The 19928-nt window shown below is 46.6% G+C and overlaps 1 protein-coding gene across 2 annotated transcripts; it reads right to left on the minus strand.

Annotated features, from left to right (window-relative positions):
- Window positions 1-8066: 8066 nt before the first annotated feature.
- On the minus strand, window positions 8067-17118 carry LOC143973658 (uncharacterized). 2 transcript variants are annotated; one of them, XM_077474522.1, is made up of 4 exons: window positions 16766-17118; window positions 16412-16538; window positions 15472-15555; window positions 8067-11959 (listed from the first exon to the last, which is right to left on the minus strand). In XM_077474522.1, exons 2-4 carry the CDS (start codon window positions 16471-16473, stop codon window positions 11278-11280), a joined length of 828 nt encoding a protein of 275 aa, XP_077330648.1. In that variant the 5' UTR covers window positions 16474-16538; window positions 16766-17118; the 3' UTR covers window positions 8067-11277. The 2 variants fall into 2 exon arrangements, with proteins under 2 accessions (XP_077330648.1, XP_077330649.1); XM_077474523.1 differs by lacking the exon at window positions 15472-15555 and having other exon boundaries at window positions 16766-17116.
- Between the last annotated feature and the right edge of the window lie 2810 nt (window positions 17119-19928).

Consider the following 19928-nt stretch of genomic DNA (forward strand, 5'->3'; position numbering starts at 1 on the left):
TTACTAAACGCGTTAGACCCGGTTCACATCTATGCGTTTTTGGTGCTTTTTGCAGAAATGCACTGCAGTTCATTTCCATGGTTTCCTATGGGACACGTTCACATCTGAAAGGGGCGGGGACTTTTAAACACAAAATAATGCTTTATTGGTTCAATATACTTCAATGGAGAAGCTGCAGAAAAGCGTGTCATGTGTTTTTGCAGCAATTTGTGTGCCCAAAAAAAATGTAAAAATACAAATTGCAGAAAAATCACGTGCGCAAAAATCAAAACGCACAGCAAAAGGCACTGCAGAAACAGATCAAAAGCAAACTGCATAGGTGTGTACCGAGCCTTGTGCTGACCACACCGATCACTTTTCAGATGAGAATATTCAGACTAAAAATCTTTCTACATTCGCTGAATGAAAGAATTTTGTTTGAAATTTTCACTTGTTTTTAAAATGAAGGTAATATCTGAATGAAAACCACATCCACTGTCTGAAAATTCCTTCCACTAAGACCTTTTCTGTTATTTCTACATTTTCCCCTCACTGTGGTTGAAAATGAACGTCAATTTGATCCACATTTTTTTTTTAAGGTTATTAAGCGATTAATCGGCCAACTAATGGATGGTGAAAATAATGGTTAGTTGCAGCCCTAATTCTCTCCCAGTGTTGCTGGGAGAAACCTTGAAACACAACGTACATCCTCCAAGCTAATGAAGCCAATCCTCTTTTATTCACAGATGTGTCCATCACCAACGTTCGCCATCCCAGCTTCACCATTCATGCAGAAGTTTGCTTATGGAACCCGTGTCAGCGTTTACCTGATGAAAAGGTCAGCTCAGCATTCATCATCTTGTTTTGTCGGAGAATAAAGGTGGGGGGAGGGGGAGAATGTTCCAAAATAGATGACAAAGTAGGACGTGTTACTAGTCAGCAAATCTAGGACAGGTAAGTCCTGCATATTGGTGACTACATATCGGAAGTGAAGGCCGGGTTCACACTTGTGGGAATTGGATGAGGGTTTCCCCGCATCCATTTCACATGACGGGAGAGTGTGACCGGCTGTCATTGGAGCCGCTTCACACATCTCCGGGGCGGCTACAGAGCGCACTGCAGAAGGGTCCGGTGTGTCTTTGGCTGTTTTCAGGTCTGAATTGAGGCAAAATTCTGCCCCCCCCCATAAAAAACGGAGAACAGGGGCGCTCCACAAACTGTGTGAACCCAGCCTTAAATCGGAGCTCCGCCCAAAAGGGATGTACTGCTTTTACCACCCCCCATTACCTAGTTTCAACAGGTTCCTGCACCCACTTCTGCTTGGGCAGAAGTTCTCACCCCTCCCCCCTGTGATTTTCTGGGAAACGTCACAGGTCCCAGAAGATTGCATGACCTGTGGAGAGGCAGCCGCCTTTTCCAGGCTTTACTGTCTCAGGGCCGCTCTGTGCAGTTAAGTAGTATAACATGTTCTTCTAAAGTCTGTGGTTTTTTGTTTATTGAAAAACATAATTTTAAGGTTCAAAGCAAGTTTCTCGGCCCCCTAGTATTTCTGGCTGTGGCCAATGTAAGTAAGGGCTAATCATTTATGTAGAATTTACAGAAGCAGCTGGGACTGGTGTCTAGCTATGGGGAGGAGTGGAGGATCAGCCCTGCTTTAACCACTTAAGGACCGCCTCGCGCCAATATATACGTCGGCAGAATGGCACGGCTGGACACAATCACGTACCGGTACGTGATTCTTTAAGTGCCCAGCCGTGGGTCGGGAGCGCGCGGCTGGCTCCCGACCCGGTCCTGTGATCTGTGGCCGCGGGACCAGCGGACCCGATCGCCGCTGGTGTCCCGCGATCGGGTCACAGAGCTGAAGAAGGAGGAGAGGTCTGTGTAAACAAGCCTCTCCCCGTGCTTCCCTGAGGGGCTGTCACCGATCGTCTCTTGTTCTGGGCGCGTCTCCGATCTCAGTAAAGAAACATCGGCTCTTTACCCATGTGATCAGCTGTGTCCAATCATATGTAAACAAGGAAATGGCAGTTATCTGCTTGACTCTCTCACTGAAAGAGTGGGAGGAGAGAGCCGATCAGCAGCATTTCCTCACAGGGGAGACCTGTACATATCATCGGTGCCGCCCCATCTGTACCCCATTGGTGCCGCCTCATCTGTGCCCCATCGGTGTCGCCTCATCTGTGCCCCATCGGTGCCGCCTCATCTGTGCCCCATCTGTACCCCATCGGTGCCGCCTCATCTGTACCCCATCGGTGCCACCTCATCTGTGCCCCATCGGTGTCGCCTCATCTGTGCCCCATCGGTGTCGCCTCATCTGTGCCCCATCTGTACCCCATCGGTGCCGCCTCATCTGTACCCCATCGGTGCCGCCTCATCTGTGCCCCATCTGTACCCCATCGGTGCTGCCTCATCTGTACCCCATCGGTGCAGGAGAAAAATGACTTATTTACAACATTTTCTAACAGAAACAGACTTTTTTTTGTTTGTTTGTTTTACAATATTTGGTCTTGAGTATTGAGGTGGTTAATGGCCCCTTTTCATATCCACCAAATCCTCTACAATTCTGCGGCAGTGCTTAGTATTATTCTTAAAATCAATCCCTGTGTCCCCATGGAGCTCCTTGGATTTCAGGCCCCTAAATGTGTCACATCTTCTTCTGTCTAATGGACAACGAAGCTCTTGATTCGAATGTCAAATGCTAGTTTGTACTGGTCCGAGGAGCTGGCATTTTACAGCTGTGTGATGGGAGGAAGATGATTTTCTTTTTCTTTAAACTCCCATCAAGTAGGGCTATGTGGTAGACTTTAAATTCTGATTCTGATTGTGCCGTCTGTAATCAATAACTGTTCATCTCCATTCTCTGTCCAGAGGAATCCTTCATGGATGACTTTGATGAGGGCGCTTATTACGAAGCTTTGGGCACGAGACCGGCACTTAACATGGACAAGCTGGATGAGTCCTACCAGAAGGTGATTGAATTGTTCTTCGTGTGCACCAGCGAGAACCCCAAGGAACGGCCTTCTGCACCTCCAATTGTGGAGGCCTTGGAAGCGCAGGGGGTCAAGTAGTCATTTAGAATTCTGTTTAAAGGTTTCTGTTGGAATGGTTTTAATGTTTTTAACTATGAGAAGGCAGCTTTGTGTTGCTGTAATGTTTTCTAGAATGGTAGATTAGAGCAATGGTGAGCTCTGCTCTTCATCAGAGGTACTAATGCTGCCATATGAGGCTAGAAGTAAACTCAGCAGTTATGTCCCACGTAGCAGGTCCCTGACATCATGTATGTCATTCCAATGTGAAAGTATTGCTGGCCTTGCTGTATATAGCACTGAGGCACACAAACCTACCTCTAGCCAATGATGGTGCCACCTTTTGGAGTCTTCCTGAAGACACTTCTGCTGCCCCCATCCATCATGGTCACATCCTATAAGGCACATGCCCAGCCCAGCTTTTATTTTAGAATAACTGTGGCAACCAGGTATTACAAGGGTGTTTGGGTGCTGGAGGTAGGGTTTGATTTGTACAAAACCTAAACGTGATACAAGGTGCACTTTCATATGGGGGGAAAGTGTAAATGGAGAGTTTACTTCCCACTTTACCTCCAGCAACCCCTTTGCAGTTCTCTACACATAACTGCAGCAAACAGCCCTCAAGTACCTATTGACTTATGTAAGCTGCCCTAAGGTCCTACCAGGCTGCTGTATGCCAGATACTTCTAGTTCTGAGCCATGGTTGGGATTTCTTTGTAAATCTGAGACATTGATTGGCTGCTCAGACCAAGGAAGATACTTTTTGGGCCTTTGCATAGCATAGAACCTGTTCCTCCTGCCCTACTAGAAGTATTAAAGAAAAAAGCTGGAGGGAGTTTGCTTGTAGGCACGGCCTGCTGTCCTCTCCAAGATGGCTGCCTGGAGCTCATAGCAGAAGATGATTAGTCTTTAGTAGGTTCCTGCTGGTGTTTTGTCAGATTAGGCGAACCGTCAAAGTGTAACGCAAGTGACGTTTCGTCGCCGCCATCTTGCTACACCCCGCACTTGTCCCTAGTGAGGATACGGTGAGAAGGGGGAAAGCAGACATCTTGTTACACCCCGTACTCCTCCACGGTCAGGATACAGTGAGAAGGGGTAAGGGGACATCTTGTTACACCCCGTACACCTCCACAGTAAGGATACAGTGAGAAGGGGGTAAGGGGACATCTTGTTACACCCCGTACACCTCCACAGTAAGGATACAGTGAGAAGGGGGTAAGCGGACATCTTGTTACACCCACCAGAGTTTTACATTTTACACGTGTTTTTTTTTTTTTTAACAGTAAACTGACTTTATATAGTGAAATGCAGTACATACAACTTCGACTTACCGATGTCATGTTGAACTGTAAAAGCTGCGGCATGCGTGCTGATCTTGCAGGTTTGTCAATCTGTCAGAAGTTTGCTGCTTTTAAAACTCAACATGTAAACATTCACACATAGTTATAAGTACTGTGTATCACTATATAAACTCAGTTTACTATTAAAAAGTGTAAAATGCAAAACTCTGGTGGGTGTAACCAGATTTTCGCTTATCTCCTTCTCACTTCATCCTTACATTGGACGAGTGCGAGGTGTAGCAAGATGGCAGCGACGGAACATCACTTCCGTTACACTTTCTGGCAGGTCGCCATATCTGATGAAACACCAGCCTGAAGTTATGGCATAGTGCCACCTTCAGGTTGGAGAATATATTACAGCCTCATGCTATAACAGGTAAACATTACAGTCAATGTGCCTTTTTAAAACTGATGTCCAGTACAAGAGAGTTTAAACTGTCTGTTGGCTCTTTCATTGTCCTTATATTCCCTCTTTCCTGTTTGTCTTGTTTTATATTCATGTTTTGTAGATGTTAATTATTAAAACACTTTCCAAGCTTGTCAATGTTTCTGTGTGAAGTTAATCTAACTTTTATTTAAAAAAAATAAAATAAAAAAAATGCTCGTGTGTGTGTTTGTGTGTGTGTGTGTGTGTGTGTCCCACAAAAAACAAATGTAAAATGCAAAAAAAAAGTATTATTCAAGCCCTGTTTCAAAAGTGCACAAAAAAACGCACCTTCTCATTGAAGTCAATGGGGAATGCCGTTTTTGGTGCACTTTGAGTGATATGCCTGTATTTTACAGGAGCATGTTGGAAAATGCACCAAAAGTGTGTTTATTTTTTTTTCAGTGTACCTCTGTGCCCTAAAGCAGTTCTTAACTGCAGTCCTTAAGATGCCCCAGCAGGTCATGTTTTTGGGATTTCCCTCAGATGAAACGGCTGTGGCAATTACTAAGGCATTGAAACTGATCAAATCACCTGTGCAAAATAATAGTCTGAAAACGAGACATGTTGGGGGTGCCTTGAGGAGTGGAGTTGAGAAACACTGCCCTAAATGGTAAATGACATAGTAGGTGAGGTTGAAAACAGACAAGTTTCCCCTCCAGCAATATCATTTGTGAGCTCAGCCGCCATCTTTGGTTGGTCTGATGTAACTACTGACAATAGATCTGTGGACATAAAGGCAAACCATTTACCCTTTTCCCTGCTCCACCTAAAACTAAAACACATTTTGGCTAGAAGAACACTTTAACCACTTAAGGACTGAGCCTCTTTCTGAGTATTGTTTACAACTTAAAAACGGCTTTTTTTTTTTTGTTTTTGTTTTTTTGGTAGAAAATTAGTTGGAACCTCCAAACGTTATACATTTTTATTTATTTTTTTGAACACCCTAGAGAATAAAATGCTGGTTGTTGCAATACTTTGTGTCACGCGGTATTTGCGCAGCGGTCTTACAAACGCACACTTCTTTTTTGGGGAAAAAATACACACACACAAAATAATGTTGCTTCAAAATTGCACCCGCTCGTGGAAAGGCGACGTTTAAAAAAATTAAAATATTCTACAGGTTGCATGTTTTGAGATACAGAGAAGGTCTAGGCCTGGAATTATTGGTCTTCCTCTAACAATCGTGGCGATACCTCACATGTGTGGTTTGAACGCTGTTTTTATATGCAGGCGCTGATCACGTATGCGCTCGCTTCTGCGGAAAAAAAAAAAGAATTTCTTATTTTACCTTTTACACTTGTTTTTAAAAAAATTAATTATTGCCACTTTTATTCCTATTACAAGGAATGTAAACATCCCTGGTAATAGAAAAAAAAAGACAGGATCTCTTTAATGAGATCTGGGGTCAAAAAGACCTCGCATCTCATATTTACACTAAAATACAATTTAAAAAAATGTGTGTGTGTGTGTGTGTGTGTGTGTGTGTGTATATATGTATGGATCTCACGGGAAATGGGGTTCTATAGGCCAGGCAGAGCCCTTCAGGAAATCTGTTGGATTTTCATATGGGCAGCCCCCGCATTATGGGTATGGGAAGGTCCTCTTTAAGCAGTTTATTAGGCACATTATACTAGTACTGGGGAAGGTGGTTTTTCTTTCAGAACCAGCTTCAGTTATTTCATGTATTGTACATACTGAGATGAGGTTCTGATCACCCCATGTGTAGCGATTATTTACTGTACTTTTCTGATAGTTCACACCAATCTGGTCATTCTCTCTTCACAAGACATTTCCATCAACACAGAACTCCTGCCTATCGGATGCATACAACATTCTGCAGAAACTCTAGAGTAGTGGTCTTCAAACTGTGGCCCTCTGGTAGCTTATATCTAGTACTTGGGGCACTGTTCCTCCTCCCACTGGCCACCAGTGATGGGACACTGTTCTTCCTCCCACTGGCCACCAGTGATGGGGCACTGTTCCTCCTCCCACTGGCCACCAGTGATGGGACACCGTTCCTCCTCCCACTGGCCACCAGTGATGGGACACTGTTCCTCCTCTCACTGGCCACCAGTGATGGGGCACCGTTCCTCCTCCCACTGGCCACCAGTGATGGGACACCGTTCTTCCTCCTACTGGCCACCAGTGATGGGACACTGTTCCTCCTCCCACTGGCCACCAGTGATGGGGCACTGTTCCTCCTCCCACTGGCCACCAGTGATGGGACACTGTTCCTCCTCCCACTGGCCACCAGTGATGGGACACTGTTCCTCCTCCCACTGGCCACCAGTGATGGGACACCGTTCCTCCTCCCACTGGCCACCAGTGATGGGACACTGTTCCTCCTCCCACTGGCCACCAGTGATGGGACACTGTTCCTCCTCCCACTGGCCACCAGTGATGGGACACTGTTCCTCCTCCCACTGGCCACCAGTGATGGGACACCGTTCTTCCTCCTACTGGCCACCAGTGATGGGACACTGTTGCTCCTCCCACTGGCCACCAGTGATGGGACACTGTTCCTCCTCCCACTGGCCACCAGTGATGGGACACTGTTCCTCCTCCTACTGGCCACCAGTGATGGGACACTGTTCCTCCTCCCACTGGCCACCAGTGATGGGGCACTGTTCCTCCTCCCACTGGCCACCAGTGATGGGGCACTGTTCCTCCTCCCACTGGCCACCTATTACGGGCTACTGCTCCATCTGACAAATATTAAAGCAGATTCGGAACATGAATGGCGCCTCCGCTGTGAGTCCAGGTTCACGCCCCACCATCCAAGTGGACATAGAGTTAGAATAAAAAGAGCCGAGCAAAGCGGCCGTGCCCGAAGCGTGGTGAGCGGCCCTCTAATATGTGCAGCCCTATGTCCACTTGGATGGTGGGGCTTGCACCTGGACTCACGGCACAGGTGCCATTCATCTTTGGAGATTTTCCGAATCTCCTTGTGCTCCGCACTGCGCCTGCGCAGTACACAGCGGACACTATTCGATAGGCGGACATTTTTGGACAGAACACCGGTTTGAAACTGTGCAGATTCACATGAACTCGAACAATTTCTAACGCACATCAGTGTGAACCTGGGCTCAATTTCATGACTGCTTAGTGTACACGATCGGACTTCATACAAACTTTCCCATGGATTTCTGTCCAAAGGGCGTTGGCCATGAACAGGGATGGGAAAGGTGCATGGCAGCAAACTGATTACAGAACTACAGGCAGGCCATGCGTTGGGACAGTATCCTGTAACTCTGATCGGTAAACTAGAATAAAAGTGAAACAGCACAAAGAATGAACATTTTTATGTTTCTTTATTAACCACTTCAATACCGGGGGGGGCACTTAAACACCTTCCTGCCCAGACCAATTTTCAGCTTTCAGCGCTGTTGCACTTTGAATGACAATTGCGCGGTCATGCTACACGGTACCCAAATGAAATTTTAATCATTTTTTTCCCACAAATAGAGCTTTCTTTTGGTGGTATTTGATCACCTCTGTGGTTTTTATTTTTTGCTAAACAAATAAAAAAATCCCGAAAATTTTGAAAAAAAAAATGTTTTTTTTTTGTTTCAGTTTCAAAACTTTGCAAATAAGTAAGTTTTCTCCTTCACTGATGGGGATACACTGATGGGCAATGATAAGGCGGCACTGATGGGCACCAATGAGGTGGCACCAATGAAGTGGCACTGATGAGGTGGCATTGATGGACACTGATATGTGGCACTGATAGGTGGCACAGGTGGGCTTGGACACGGCTGATCACGTCGGAGACTCTTCAGACTCACACCCCGCAACAACGATCGCCGCGATGCGCGCCCCCGGGGGCGCGCAGTGGCTCATAATCCTGATCACGTCATATGACGTCCGATCAGGATTATGAAACCACTTTGCCCCCGTCAATATGTTATTGGGCCGGGCGGCAAGTGGTTAAGCAAAAAAAAAATTTCTATATTAAAGGCATTTTCTTGAAATAACAAACATGTTGTACGTACCTGCTCTATGCAGTGATTTTGCACAGATCAGCGTCAATCGTCCTCTTCACGACTCCCTTCTTGGCTCCTGGCCCGCTCCCTTCTGCCGAGTGCCTCCAGAGCAAGCAGCTTGCTATGGGGCACCCAGGCAGGCTTGCTCTTGAGCCGCTGCTCTGCGATTCCATTCACAAACAGAGCTGAGGCTCGGCCACACCCCTCTCTCTTCTCATTGGCTAACTGGCTGTGATTGACAGCCAACGAGGAAGTGGAGACCCCACATCGCTGGATTGCAATGGGGCTCGTGTAAGTATTAAGGTCGGCTGAGGGGGGGGGGGGAGCTGCACAGAGACTTTTTTTTACCTTTAGGCATAGAATGCATGAAGGTATAAAACCTTAAGCCTTTCTTACCACGTTAAATGATCAATTTTAAGGGTAACACACTTTAATCACCAGCCCACTACAGGCAAGTGCTTAGTAAACTCTTTTATGTGTGTTAAATAGAATCACCTGTGAGAATGTAGCTTATGTTCAATGATTATTGCTCAGAACAGACTAATTGTATTGCACAAAATAAACCCACAAGGGGGCACTTAGCATCTTAGAGGCGCAAGCTACTATGGACATTGGGGTGACTGTGCTGGGAACCCTGAACCCAGATATTTTGAAGAACACAAGACACCCCAATAGACAAAGTGCACACTCCTAGACAATGCTATATAAATATGATTCTATCTTCAAGTCTATAACCTCCTTCAGGCCAAAAAGGGCCCCCTGGCATTCCAGCATTGCAGAAGCCTCGATCTGCCTCTTATTTAGTAATGGCCTGGCTGTATAAATCTTCTCATTCGCTATACAGCCTGTTCTCTGCATACTCTGCTCTACCCGGCTGGTTTATTCTTGAGCTGTGTATGGCTCATTCCCGCATCACCTGAATGATACCTGAACTCTGGTGAGGAGATTTACTACTATGCAGTTGCTCCAGAGCTTAGTAAATGAGGGGGACGCTCTGCCGACTTCCATCATCCAATCATGTGCAAGCAAAAATGCTGTATTTGTTTAATTTTTCTTTGCAAAAGGGAAGCTTCACCTCATCTACTAAACCTTGGAGCAATTGCACTTTGCAGAGTGCACATTTGCCTTTAATCAACCCCACAGTGGTCAATAAAAAGACCTACACTCCCCAGGGTCATAATTTTGCTCTTTGAAGTTTTGGTTAACCCCTATAGGTAGCCACCGCCGCCCAGCTCTGAGAATCGGTACCATCCCATACACCTTGCCTCAGATTAACACCCTTTTCAAGAGTTGGGCAATGGAAGCCACCAGAGAACATCCAATGTGACTGGTATTTGTAATCACTGCCTAGTACTGGCTGTTGACCGGTGACATCTATCAGGTTCTATGGAGATCACTCACTCTTTTGAAGCCCATTATGACCAGTCATACGGCCTGCCAGGGACAGGGTGGACACTTTTTCACCTGCATAAAACAAGACAAGTGCATGGCACACTCAGGCAGGTAGGTACCCCCAGCCAAAGAATAATGGTAATTAAAATAAAGATAAACGTCCAATCATAATGTCTCTGGTGGAATAGCCCCAAAAATACCGGCCACAGTTATGGCGGCTGACTCGAGTGTTAGAAACAGACTCTGTAGATGTGACACAAAAGAAAAAAAAAAAAAGAGGGAGAACGCATTTTGAGTGTAGCAATTGGTTAAAAACAATTGGCTACTCACATGTGTGCATAAAAGACACGCGCTTCATAAGAAAACCACTGGCATCTGTATCCTGTATCCGTCTCCCTGATGGTGGTATTGGTGTAGCAGAGCTGGTCTTTCTACTATCTCCGGAACCCCGCTGGAACGCAGTGGTCCATCGGGGTGGAAGTGATGTCATGGTGGGAGGATAGCAGAGCATGGCTACGTGTTTCAGAGTACGCACACTTCTTTTTGTAAAGCCACGTCACTGTGACGTTACTTCCTGCCCAATGGATCACTGCATTCCAGTGTGGTTCCGGAGATAGTAGAGAGGCCTGTCAGGCGCCGGTACCAGGTCTGCTGCACCAATACCATCAGCAAGGAGATGGGCACAGGATACAGGTGCCAGTGGTTTCATCATGAAGAGGCACATGTGAGTGGCCAACTGTTGCTACATTTAGAAGTCACTCTCCCTCTTTTCTTTTGTGTCGTATTTTCAGGTTTTTCACCCGCACCGCCCAAACATTTAGAAACAAGGCCTAGGAGGAGATGGAGAAGAGATTTCTCCCCAAGAGTTCCCAGAATCCTCAGAGACCGAAAATATAACCTGTTAAAGGGAGCGGACAGGAAACCTCTTCCTAAAGAAGCTACTCAACAGCTGGAAAGGTGTTTGGAGGGTTGAATCAAAGTCTTCATCCCAGCCATTCCCAGAATCCTCAGGGGCTGGAAACATGACCCTTTGGGGGGAGAAGAATGAAGGCCTCCAAAAATCCTGAGCCTTTCGATGATGGAGAAAGGTGGGTGTTCTCATCCCACCCCCAACAAAGTTTGCAGAACGCTCAGCAGCTGTCAGCATGATGGTTCCTCTGGTGGAAACTCTTGTCACAGTGCTGACACTTGTAGGGGTGTTCCCCAGTGTGCGTCCTGTAGTGGTCCTTCAGGTTGGACTTTTTGCGGAAGTATTTCCCGCAGATGGAGCACTGGTAAGGTTTCTCTCCTGTATGAATGCGCTGGTGGCGGGCATAGCTGGAGTTGTCATGGAAGCTCTTCTCGCACACGGTGCACTTGTAGGGGCGCTCTCCAGTGTGGGTACGCAGGTGAATCTTCAGGTGAGAGCTGCGGATGAAGCTTTTGTCACAGTCCGTACATTTAAAAGGCCGTTCTCCTGTGTGGCTCTGCATATGGACCTGGAAGCTGGAGTTATTGCAGAAGGTCTTGCTGCACACACTGCACAGAATAAACGCCTGTCCTCGCTCCTGGAAACCGATGGGGGCGTCTTCCCTGAAACCCTTCACTGGTGACAAGTAGGGACAAATTTCTTCCAAGGGGAAGGAACGCTGTACCCCGGAGAAGCTGACCTCACAATCAGAGAAGACACACGGTACCTCGTTCTCTTTGGGCTCAGTCTGTTTGTTCTGGTCAAAGTCATGCAGTGCAGCAACAGGTTTGATTTGGCGAACAATACCTTTCCGCCTCCGAGAACGGTCTCTGGTGGCCAGTTCCTGAGCCTCTCCGACCTCTCTAAGGAAACAAATACATATTAAAAACCATGCAAAATTGTAGGGGAGTCAGCTACAGTGTGATGTCCAGTTTCTGGAATGAGTCCAAATAGAGTGTGAGCTCCACAGTATACACTGGAATCCGATACCAATTCAGTCAGCTACAGTGTGATGTCCAGTTTCTAGAATAGGTCCAAATAGAGTGTGAGCTCCACAGTATAAACTGGAATCTGATACCAATTCAGTCAGCTACAGTGTGATGTCCAGTTTCTGCAATGAGTCCAAATAGAGTGTGAGCTCCACAGTATCAACTTGAAACCAATACCAATTCAGTCAGTTTCTGGAATGTGGGAGTGTGAGCTGAGAGCTCTACAGTATAAATTAATCCAAAACCAATTCAGTCAGCTACAGTGTGATGTCCAGTTTCTAGCACAGGTCCAAATAGAGTGTGAGCTCTACATTATAAACTGGAATCTGATACCAATTCAAATACATGTTATGTCCAGTTTTTAGAATAGGTCCATATAGTGTGTGAGCTCCACATTCTAAACTGGTACCAATTCAGTCAGCTACTGTACAGTGTGATGTCCAGTTTCTAGCACAGGTCCAAATAGAGTGTGAGCTCCACAGTATAAACTGGAATCCGATACCAATTCAGTCAACTAGAGTGTGATGCCCAGTCTCTGGAATGGGTCCAAATATGGTATGAGCTCTACACTATAAAAACTTAATACATAGGTTGAAAAAAATAAATAAAAAATAAATAAAAAAAAGGCACAAGTCCATCCAGTTGAATCACAAAAAAAAAATAAAAAAAAAATAATAATATTATAGGAATGGGCCCTATAATACACAAAGTTTCACCACATAAGAACTATAAACCCTATATAAACTATACACACCCCTGCAGCGCTTCCACCATGTCGGAGGAAACACTACAACTGAGGCCATGGTGGAAGCGTCCGGTCTTTAAAGTGGGGTACCCCCTAAAAAAAAAAAATTAAAAGTCAGCAGCTACAAATACTGCAGCTGCTGGCTTTTAATAATCGGACACTTACCTGTCCCGGGTTCCAGCGATGCGGGGGAACGAAGCCCCCCCCTCGCTCCCCGCTCTGCTCGCGGCGCCGTCATGCATACTGTGGGCACCCGGCTGTGGCTTCACAGCCGGGCACCCACTGCGCATGCGCGAGCGGCGCAGGGCGCCGTGATACGCCGTACAGTCACCTGGGACACGTGACAGGTCCCAGGTGAATGTGCGGCGCGAGGGGAAGTGATGTCACCAGCCCGGGCAATGAAGAAGGCAGACTACGAGGGACCCCCTAGCAACCGGTATTTAGAGGTGAGTAAAAATTTTTTTTTTTGCCAATTATTTTTTTTTGATTTTTTTAAAGATTTTTAAGTGGTTTTATTTTTTGGGGGGCAACTCCACTTTAAAGAAAAACTGACTGCAGTGTTTCCTGGGAAAGTGGGAGGAGCTGCGCTCTCTCCAGGTGCCGTCCTGAAAGACGTAGGGAGAAAATCCCATGTAAATAAGTATTCACAGCTTTTAGCACCAATTACAGCCTTAAGTCTCTTTGAGTGTACACCTTCAGTATACAACTTCCCTATAGCCCTCCCTAACATTTGCCTGACCATGATCCAGCGATATGCATGAGAGCGGCTGCTCTGCAGGGTTTCTGCCTCCCGAACGGCTCCCGCTGCTGTCAGCCATTCACAGCTCAAGTAGCAATGAGGAGGGGGCGGGGCCGAGCACTGTTCTGTGTGTTTAATAGACATACAGAGTGGGGCTCAGGAGCGAGCGAGCGCCTACACACACACACACATATCCCCCCCATAGCAGGCACTTCATTTAGAGAAGAGGAGGCATGCCAGCGGGGGACCCGAGAAGAGGAGGACCTCAGTGCACAAAGCAGGCACGTTTGACATGTTTGCTATTAAAAGGGGTTTTTTTTTCTTTGTTTTTTTAAATATAACTTTACTCAATTGTAAACAAACAAAAGTAAAACATCTGGCCAAAGGCTAGCGGCCGTCTCTCTGAAAAAGCAATATGTGGTGGATCAGAGGCTGGCCAGAACCACATAGGACTGCCTCCCGGATGCGTGGTTGCATTTTGCTGCAATTTACTGCGCACTGCAAACACGAGCCAGACGTTGGGCTTGCAGTTGCAGAGCAGCCCCTTTGACTTGACAAGCTGCATTATATTTGCCATGGCATGCTTATAGTCCCCTCCAGCTGTGCCTTAGACTTTACACAAGTAGTAGGGATTTGGAAAGGGGGGGTGTTGTCTGGTCGCCTATATCAGTGTTTCTCAACTAAACTCCTCAAGGCGCCCCAACAGGTCATGTTTTCAGCATTTCCCTCAAATGAACCAGCTGTGGTAATTACTAAGGCAGTGAAACTGATCAAATCAGCTGTGAAAAATATTGGAAAGCCTGAAAACATGACCTGTTGGGGCGCCTTGAGGACTGGAGTTGAGAAACACTGTCCTATATGACCGCATGTGATTAGTCAGAAAGTCCCCCTTCTATATCCATACAGACTATCAGATTTTCTGCTGATTTTTGTCTTCAGATTTACCAAAACCATATAGTACAAGGGCCTGCCTGGTTGCATACACACTGAAACTCCTACAGGTTTGACCTTATTATATGGTTTTGGTAAATCTAAAGGAAAATAAATAAAATCCAGCAGAAAATCTGATAGTGTGTATGGGGCTTATGACCCTTATTTACTGTCACTTTATTACTAGGGTGTGAGTTTTCCTGATATGGTGGCCAAACTCCACCATCTGCCATCACTGTCCAATGAGAGGAAAATACCAGTCTCAATACACGACTGGAAATATTACCCTAGTGATAACTTTCCCCACCCTGATAAATAAGGTGCCAGTAGAGGAAGGAATAAAAGAAATAAAACCAGGCAGAGGCTCTAACCTTTCACTGCTCTGTCCCTAAATGTCCTTACAGAAGTCCTTCTATGAGTAAGGCCCCTTTCCCCCCGGGGGGCGCTTTGCAGGCATTACAGTACTAAAAATAGTGCCTGCAAAGCGCCCTGAAACAGCCTCTTCTGTGTCTCCAGTGTGAAAACCCCGGGGGCTTCACACTGCAGCGGTGCATTGGCAGGACGTTAAAAATACTCCTGCAAGCAGCATCTTTGGAGCGGTGAAGGAGGGGTGTATACACCCCTCCTTCACCCCTCCTGCCCATTGAAAGCGCTGCAGCGGCAATTTGCGGGTGGTTATAACCCTTTTTTTCGGCCACTAGCGGGGGTTAAAACCGCTCCCGCACCAGTGTGAAAGGGGCCTAAGCCAGTATCAGTAAAAGGGACACAAAGAGACAGATAGTGCCCATCTCCATATACAGTCCTAGACTATGCAGAAGATCACAGACTTCCTGTCAAAAGGTGTGTGTACACAATTTTCTTTGTTGGGGGGGGGGGGTGAACTAGCTCTTTATAAAACACAAGCTGGTGAAAGAAAGTGTAAGGACTGACCAAAACACAGAACTATGTCACAGTGAGGGGGGCAGAGCTCACTTGTTGATTGGCTGTGGTTGTTCCGGAAACGTTCTCTGTGTTTCTCGATCTTCACCAGGAGATACGGGTTGAGGATCCGGTACCCTGGGGGGGGGGCAGGGAGAACACAATCTACATTATGACAAAAGTGAGTGCACCCCTCACATGTTTGTAAATATTTTATTCTTTCTTTTCATGTGACAACACTGAAGAAATGACACTTGGCTACAATGTAAAGAAGTGAGTGTACAGCTTGTATAACAGTGTCAATTCGCTGTCCCCTCAAAATAACTCAACACACAGCCATGAAAGTATTACTAAACCCACAACAGTAAAATCGGTCTGTATATACACGTCATAGCATGCTTGTTATACTCACTGTGGAACGTAAAGGGTTAATCCTCTACATTGTGTAAAAAAGGGCTGTTTGATCCTGTATGCATAGATCCTCCCCCTCCTCCTTGCAATGTCTATCTGGGGAAAGCCAGCCAACTTGCACGTGCTCAGTTGTGTCTTTTATGCTGGAGAGAAAACCGTTTCTTGTCCTCAGAGCTAGCCAGATCACATGATACAGACATCACCCATGTTTTTCGGAGGCACGTGATGATCACATGTCTGACGAAGGGGTCCTGCGTGACTCCGAAATGTTGCACTCTCCTTCTGTTCTGATCATGCAATAAACTATCCGTTTGGGCGCTACTTTGCGTAGATCCGCGGTGTGCTGGCAAATATCTATTTTGCAACAGAAGGTATACCCCCCCCCTATCGCTTTCAGCGGGCGTAGCATAACAATGCATTTACAGAGTCCAAGGGGTTCAAGCAGATGGCAAGCAGGTGATGAAATACCTCTCCACTGTCTGCCAAATGCTCTTCAGAAACCATTGTACGTGTGAGGTTGTATTCTCCCTCCTCTACATTTCCCACCCCCCACCATCCCATGCCCTCGTGCCCCCTCACTCACCCAGATTGTGCAAAGCAGAGTGAATCTCCTTCATGGCGTCCCGGTACAGATCCTGCTGCCATTGCTCCATAAGCTCCCAGTCCTCTTCCTCGAAGCAGGCGGCCACATCGTGGAAGGTGACCATCACCTGTGCGGGAGGGAAGGACAGACAGAGGGGTCCATTAAAATCAGGAGAATCAGGGAAATCGGGTCCAGAAAATAAACAAGAGCCTACAATTCCCTGCTCTCTATAAAGAGATGAGAACCATCGGATGACAATGGCCATGACCAAGGATGTGCCATGACAGCAGCTGCAGAATTACAATCCCATCCCCTGATAGCAGCATAAAGTACTCCCATCATACAAGTTCTTACCGTCCCCGACAACGAGCTGCAAGTCCTCTTCTCCCAACACTTCTCCATCTGAAAAACAGAGACAGGAGGTCTCCAGAGAGTGCAGAGAGTGCACTAGAGAAAGCCAGAGACCCAAGTCTGAGGATCAGAGCAGTGAGGGGCTGCTGTCTAGATAGACACTGTGTGTGTTAAAGCTGTGCGCATCTGAGACAAATGAGAGCCTGAAGGGGAAGGCCTGAGCAGCAAGGAAACTGAAAAGAGGTGCAGTAGTTGTGCGGGAACCCTGTTATAAAGCCAAGAGGGCTGAATTGTAAAGCCTAGGTGGCAGTGCTGCTGAAGAGAGCCAGGTGGCTTGGCATTTTTCATGTATTGTTTTTTGGCAGAAGAACCCCTGTGTGGGCAACCAAGTGCATGTATGAACTTTATGTTGTTCCTTTTTAATAAAAGTGGGCTATCATGCCCTTAAACAAAAGTTCCTGTTCGATGTGAACTTACTGAAAAGGCATCTACCACTGAGTTAAACTTCCCCCAATGTCACACTAGATAAAGGAAGGCCCGTAGACGTGGTGTATCTGGATAAAGGAAGGCCCGTAGATGTGGTGTATCTAGATAAAGGAAGGCCCGTAGATGTGGTGTATCTAGATAAAGGAAGGTCCGTAGACGTGGTGTATCTAGATAAAGGAAGGCCCGTAGACGTGGTGTATCTAGATAAAGGAAGGCCCATAGACGTGGTGTATCTAGATAAATGAAGGCCCGTAGACGTGGTGTATCTAGATAAAGGAAGGCCCGTAGACGTGGGCGCTACTTTGCGTCGATCCGCGGTGTGCTGGCAAATATCTATTTTGCAACAGAAGGTATACCCCCCCCCTATCGCTTTCAGCGGGCGTAGCATAACAATGCATTTACAGAGTCCAAGGGGTTCAAGCAGATGGCAAGCAGGTGATGAAATACCTCTCCACTGTCTGCCAAATGCTCTTCAGAAACCATTGTACGTGTGAGGTTGTATTCTCCCTCCTCTACATTTCCCACCCCCCACCATCCCATGCCCTCGTGCCCCCTCACTCACCCAGATTGTGCAAAGCAGAGTGAATCTCCTTCATGGCATCCCGGTACAGATCCTGCTGCCATTGCTCCATAAGCTCCCAGTCCTCTTCCTCGAAGCAGGCGGCCACATCGTGGAAGGTGACCGTCACCTGTGCGGGAGGGAAGGACAGACAGAGGGGTCCATTAAAATCAGGAGAATCAGGGAAATCGGGTCCAGAAAATAAACAAGAGCCTACAATTCCCTGCTCTCTATAAAGAGATGAGAACCATCGGATGACAATGGCCATGACCAAGGATGTGCCATGACAGCAGCTGCAGAATTACAATCCCATCCCCTGATAGCAGCATAAAGTACTCCCATCATACAAGTTCTTACCGTCCCCGACAACGAGCTGCAAGTCCTCTTCTCCCAACACTTCTCCATCTGAAAAACAGAGACAGGAGGTCTCCAGAGAGTGCAGAGAGTGCACTAGAGAAAGCCAGAGACCCAAGTCTGAGGATCAGAGCAGTGAGGGGCTGCTGTCTAGATAGACACTGTGTGTGTTAAAGCTGTGCGCATCTGAGACAAATGAGAGCCTGAAGGGGAAGGCCTGAGCAGCAAGGAAACTGAAAAGAGGTGCAGTAGTTGTGCGGGAACCCTGTTATAAGGCCAAGAGGGCTGAATTGTAAAGCCTAGGTGGCAGTGCTGCTGAAGAGAGCCAGGTGGCTTGGCATTTTTAATGTATTGTTTTTTGGCAGAAGAACCCCTGTGTGGGCAACCAAGTGCATGTATGAACTTTATGTTGTTCCTTTTTAATAAAAGTGGGCTATCATGCCCTTAAACAAAAGTTCCTGTTCGATGTGAACTTACTGAAAAGGCATCTACCACTGAGTTAAACTTCCCCCAATGTCACACTAGATAAAGGAAGGCCCGTAGACGTGGTGTATCTAGATAAAGGAAGGCCCGTAAACGTGGTGTATCTAGATAAAGGAAGGCCCGTAGATGTGGTGTATCTAGATAAAGGAAGGTCCGTAGACGTGGTGTATCTATATAAAGGAAGGCCCGTAGACGTGGTGTATCTGGATAAAGGAAGGCCCGTAGATGTGGTGTATCTAGATAAAGGAAGGCCCGTAGATGTGGTGTATCTAGATAAAGGAAGGTCCGTAGACGTGGTGTATCTAGATAAAGGAAGGCCCGTAGACGTGGTGTATCTAGATAAAGGAAGGCCCATAGACGTGGTGTATCTAGATAAATGAAGGCCCGTAGACGTGGTGTATCTAGATAAAGGAAGGCCCGTAGACGTGGTGTATCTGGATAAAGGAAGGCCCGTAGATGTGGTGTATCTAGATAAAGGAAGGCCCGTAGACGTGGTGTATCTAGATAAAGGAAGGCCCGTAGATGTGGTGTATCTAGATAAAGGAAGGCCCGTAGACGTGGTGTATCTAGATAAATAAAGGCCCGTAGACGTGGTGTATCTAGATAAAGTAAGGCCCGTAGACGTGGTGTATCTAGATAAAGGAAGGCCCATAGACGTGGTGTATCTAGATAAAGGAAGGCCCATAGACGTGGTGTATCTAGATAAAGGAAGGTCCGTAGATGTGGTGTATCTAGATAAAGGAAGGTCCGTAGACGTGGTGTATCTAGATAAAGGAAGGTCCGTAGACGTAGTGTATATAGATAAAGGAAGGCCCGTAGACGTGGTGTATCTGGATAAAGGAAGGTCCGTAGACGTGGTGTATCTGGATAAAAGAAGGCCCGTAGACGTGGTGTATCTAGATAAAGGAAGGTCCGTAGACGTAGTGTATATAGATAAAGGAAGGCCCGTAGACGTGATGTATCTGGATAAAGAAAGGTCCATAGACGTGGTGTATCTGGATAAAGGAAGGCCCGTAGACGTGGTGTATCTAGATAAATAAAGGCCCGTAGACGTGGTGTATCTAGAGAAAGGAAGGCCTGTAGACGTGGTGTATCTAGATAAAGGAAGGCCCGTAGACGTGGTGTATCTAGATAAAGGAAGGTCCGTAGACGTGGTGTATCTAGATAAATAAAGGCTCAAAGACGTGGTGTATCTAGATAAAGGAAGGCCTGTAGACGTGGTGTATCTAGATAAAGGAAGGCCCGTAGACGTGGTGTATCTAGATAAATAAAGGCCCGTAGACG

This window comes from Lithobates pipiens, unplaced genomic scaffold, assembly GCF_037356315.1.
Source record: "Lithobates pipiens isolate NorthernLeopardFrog02 unplaced genomic scaffold, aLitPip1_a1.2 Scaffold_90, whole genome shotgun sequence".
NCBI lineage: Eukaryota > Metazoa > Chordata > Amphibia > Anura > Ranidae > Lithobates > Lithobates pipiens.

Bases quoted from the DNA above. Each gene is read 5' to 3' on its own strand.
- LOC143973658 (XM_077474522.1), bottom strand. From the start codon at position 16,473: ATGGCAGCAGGATCTGTACCGGGACGCCATGAAGGAGATTCACTCTGC. The intron at 15,556-16,411 runs GTGAGTGAGGGG...CCCCCCCCCCAG, and splicing joins CTCTGCTTTGCACAATCTGG to GGTACCGGATCCTCAACCCG. The intron at 11,960-15,471 runs GTGAGCTCTGCC...TTGTTTCCTTAG, and splicing joins CAACCACAGCCAATCAACAA to AGAGGTCGGAGAGGCTCAGG.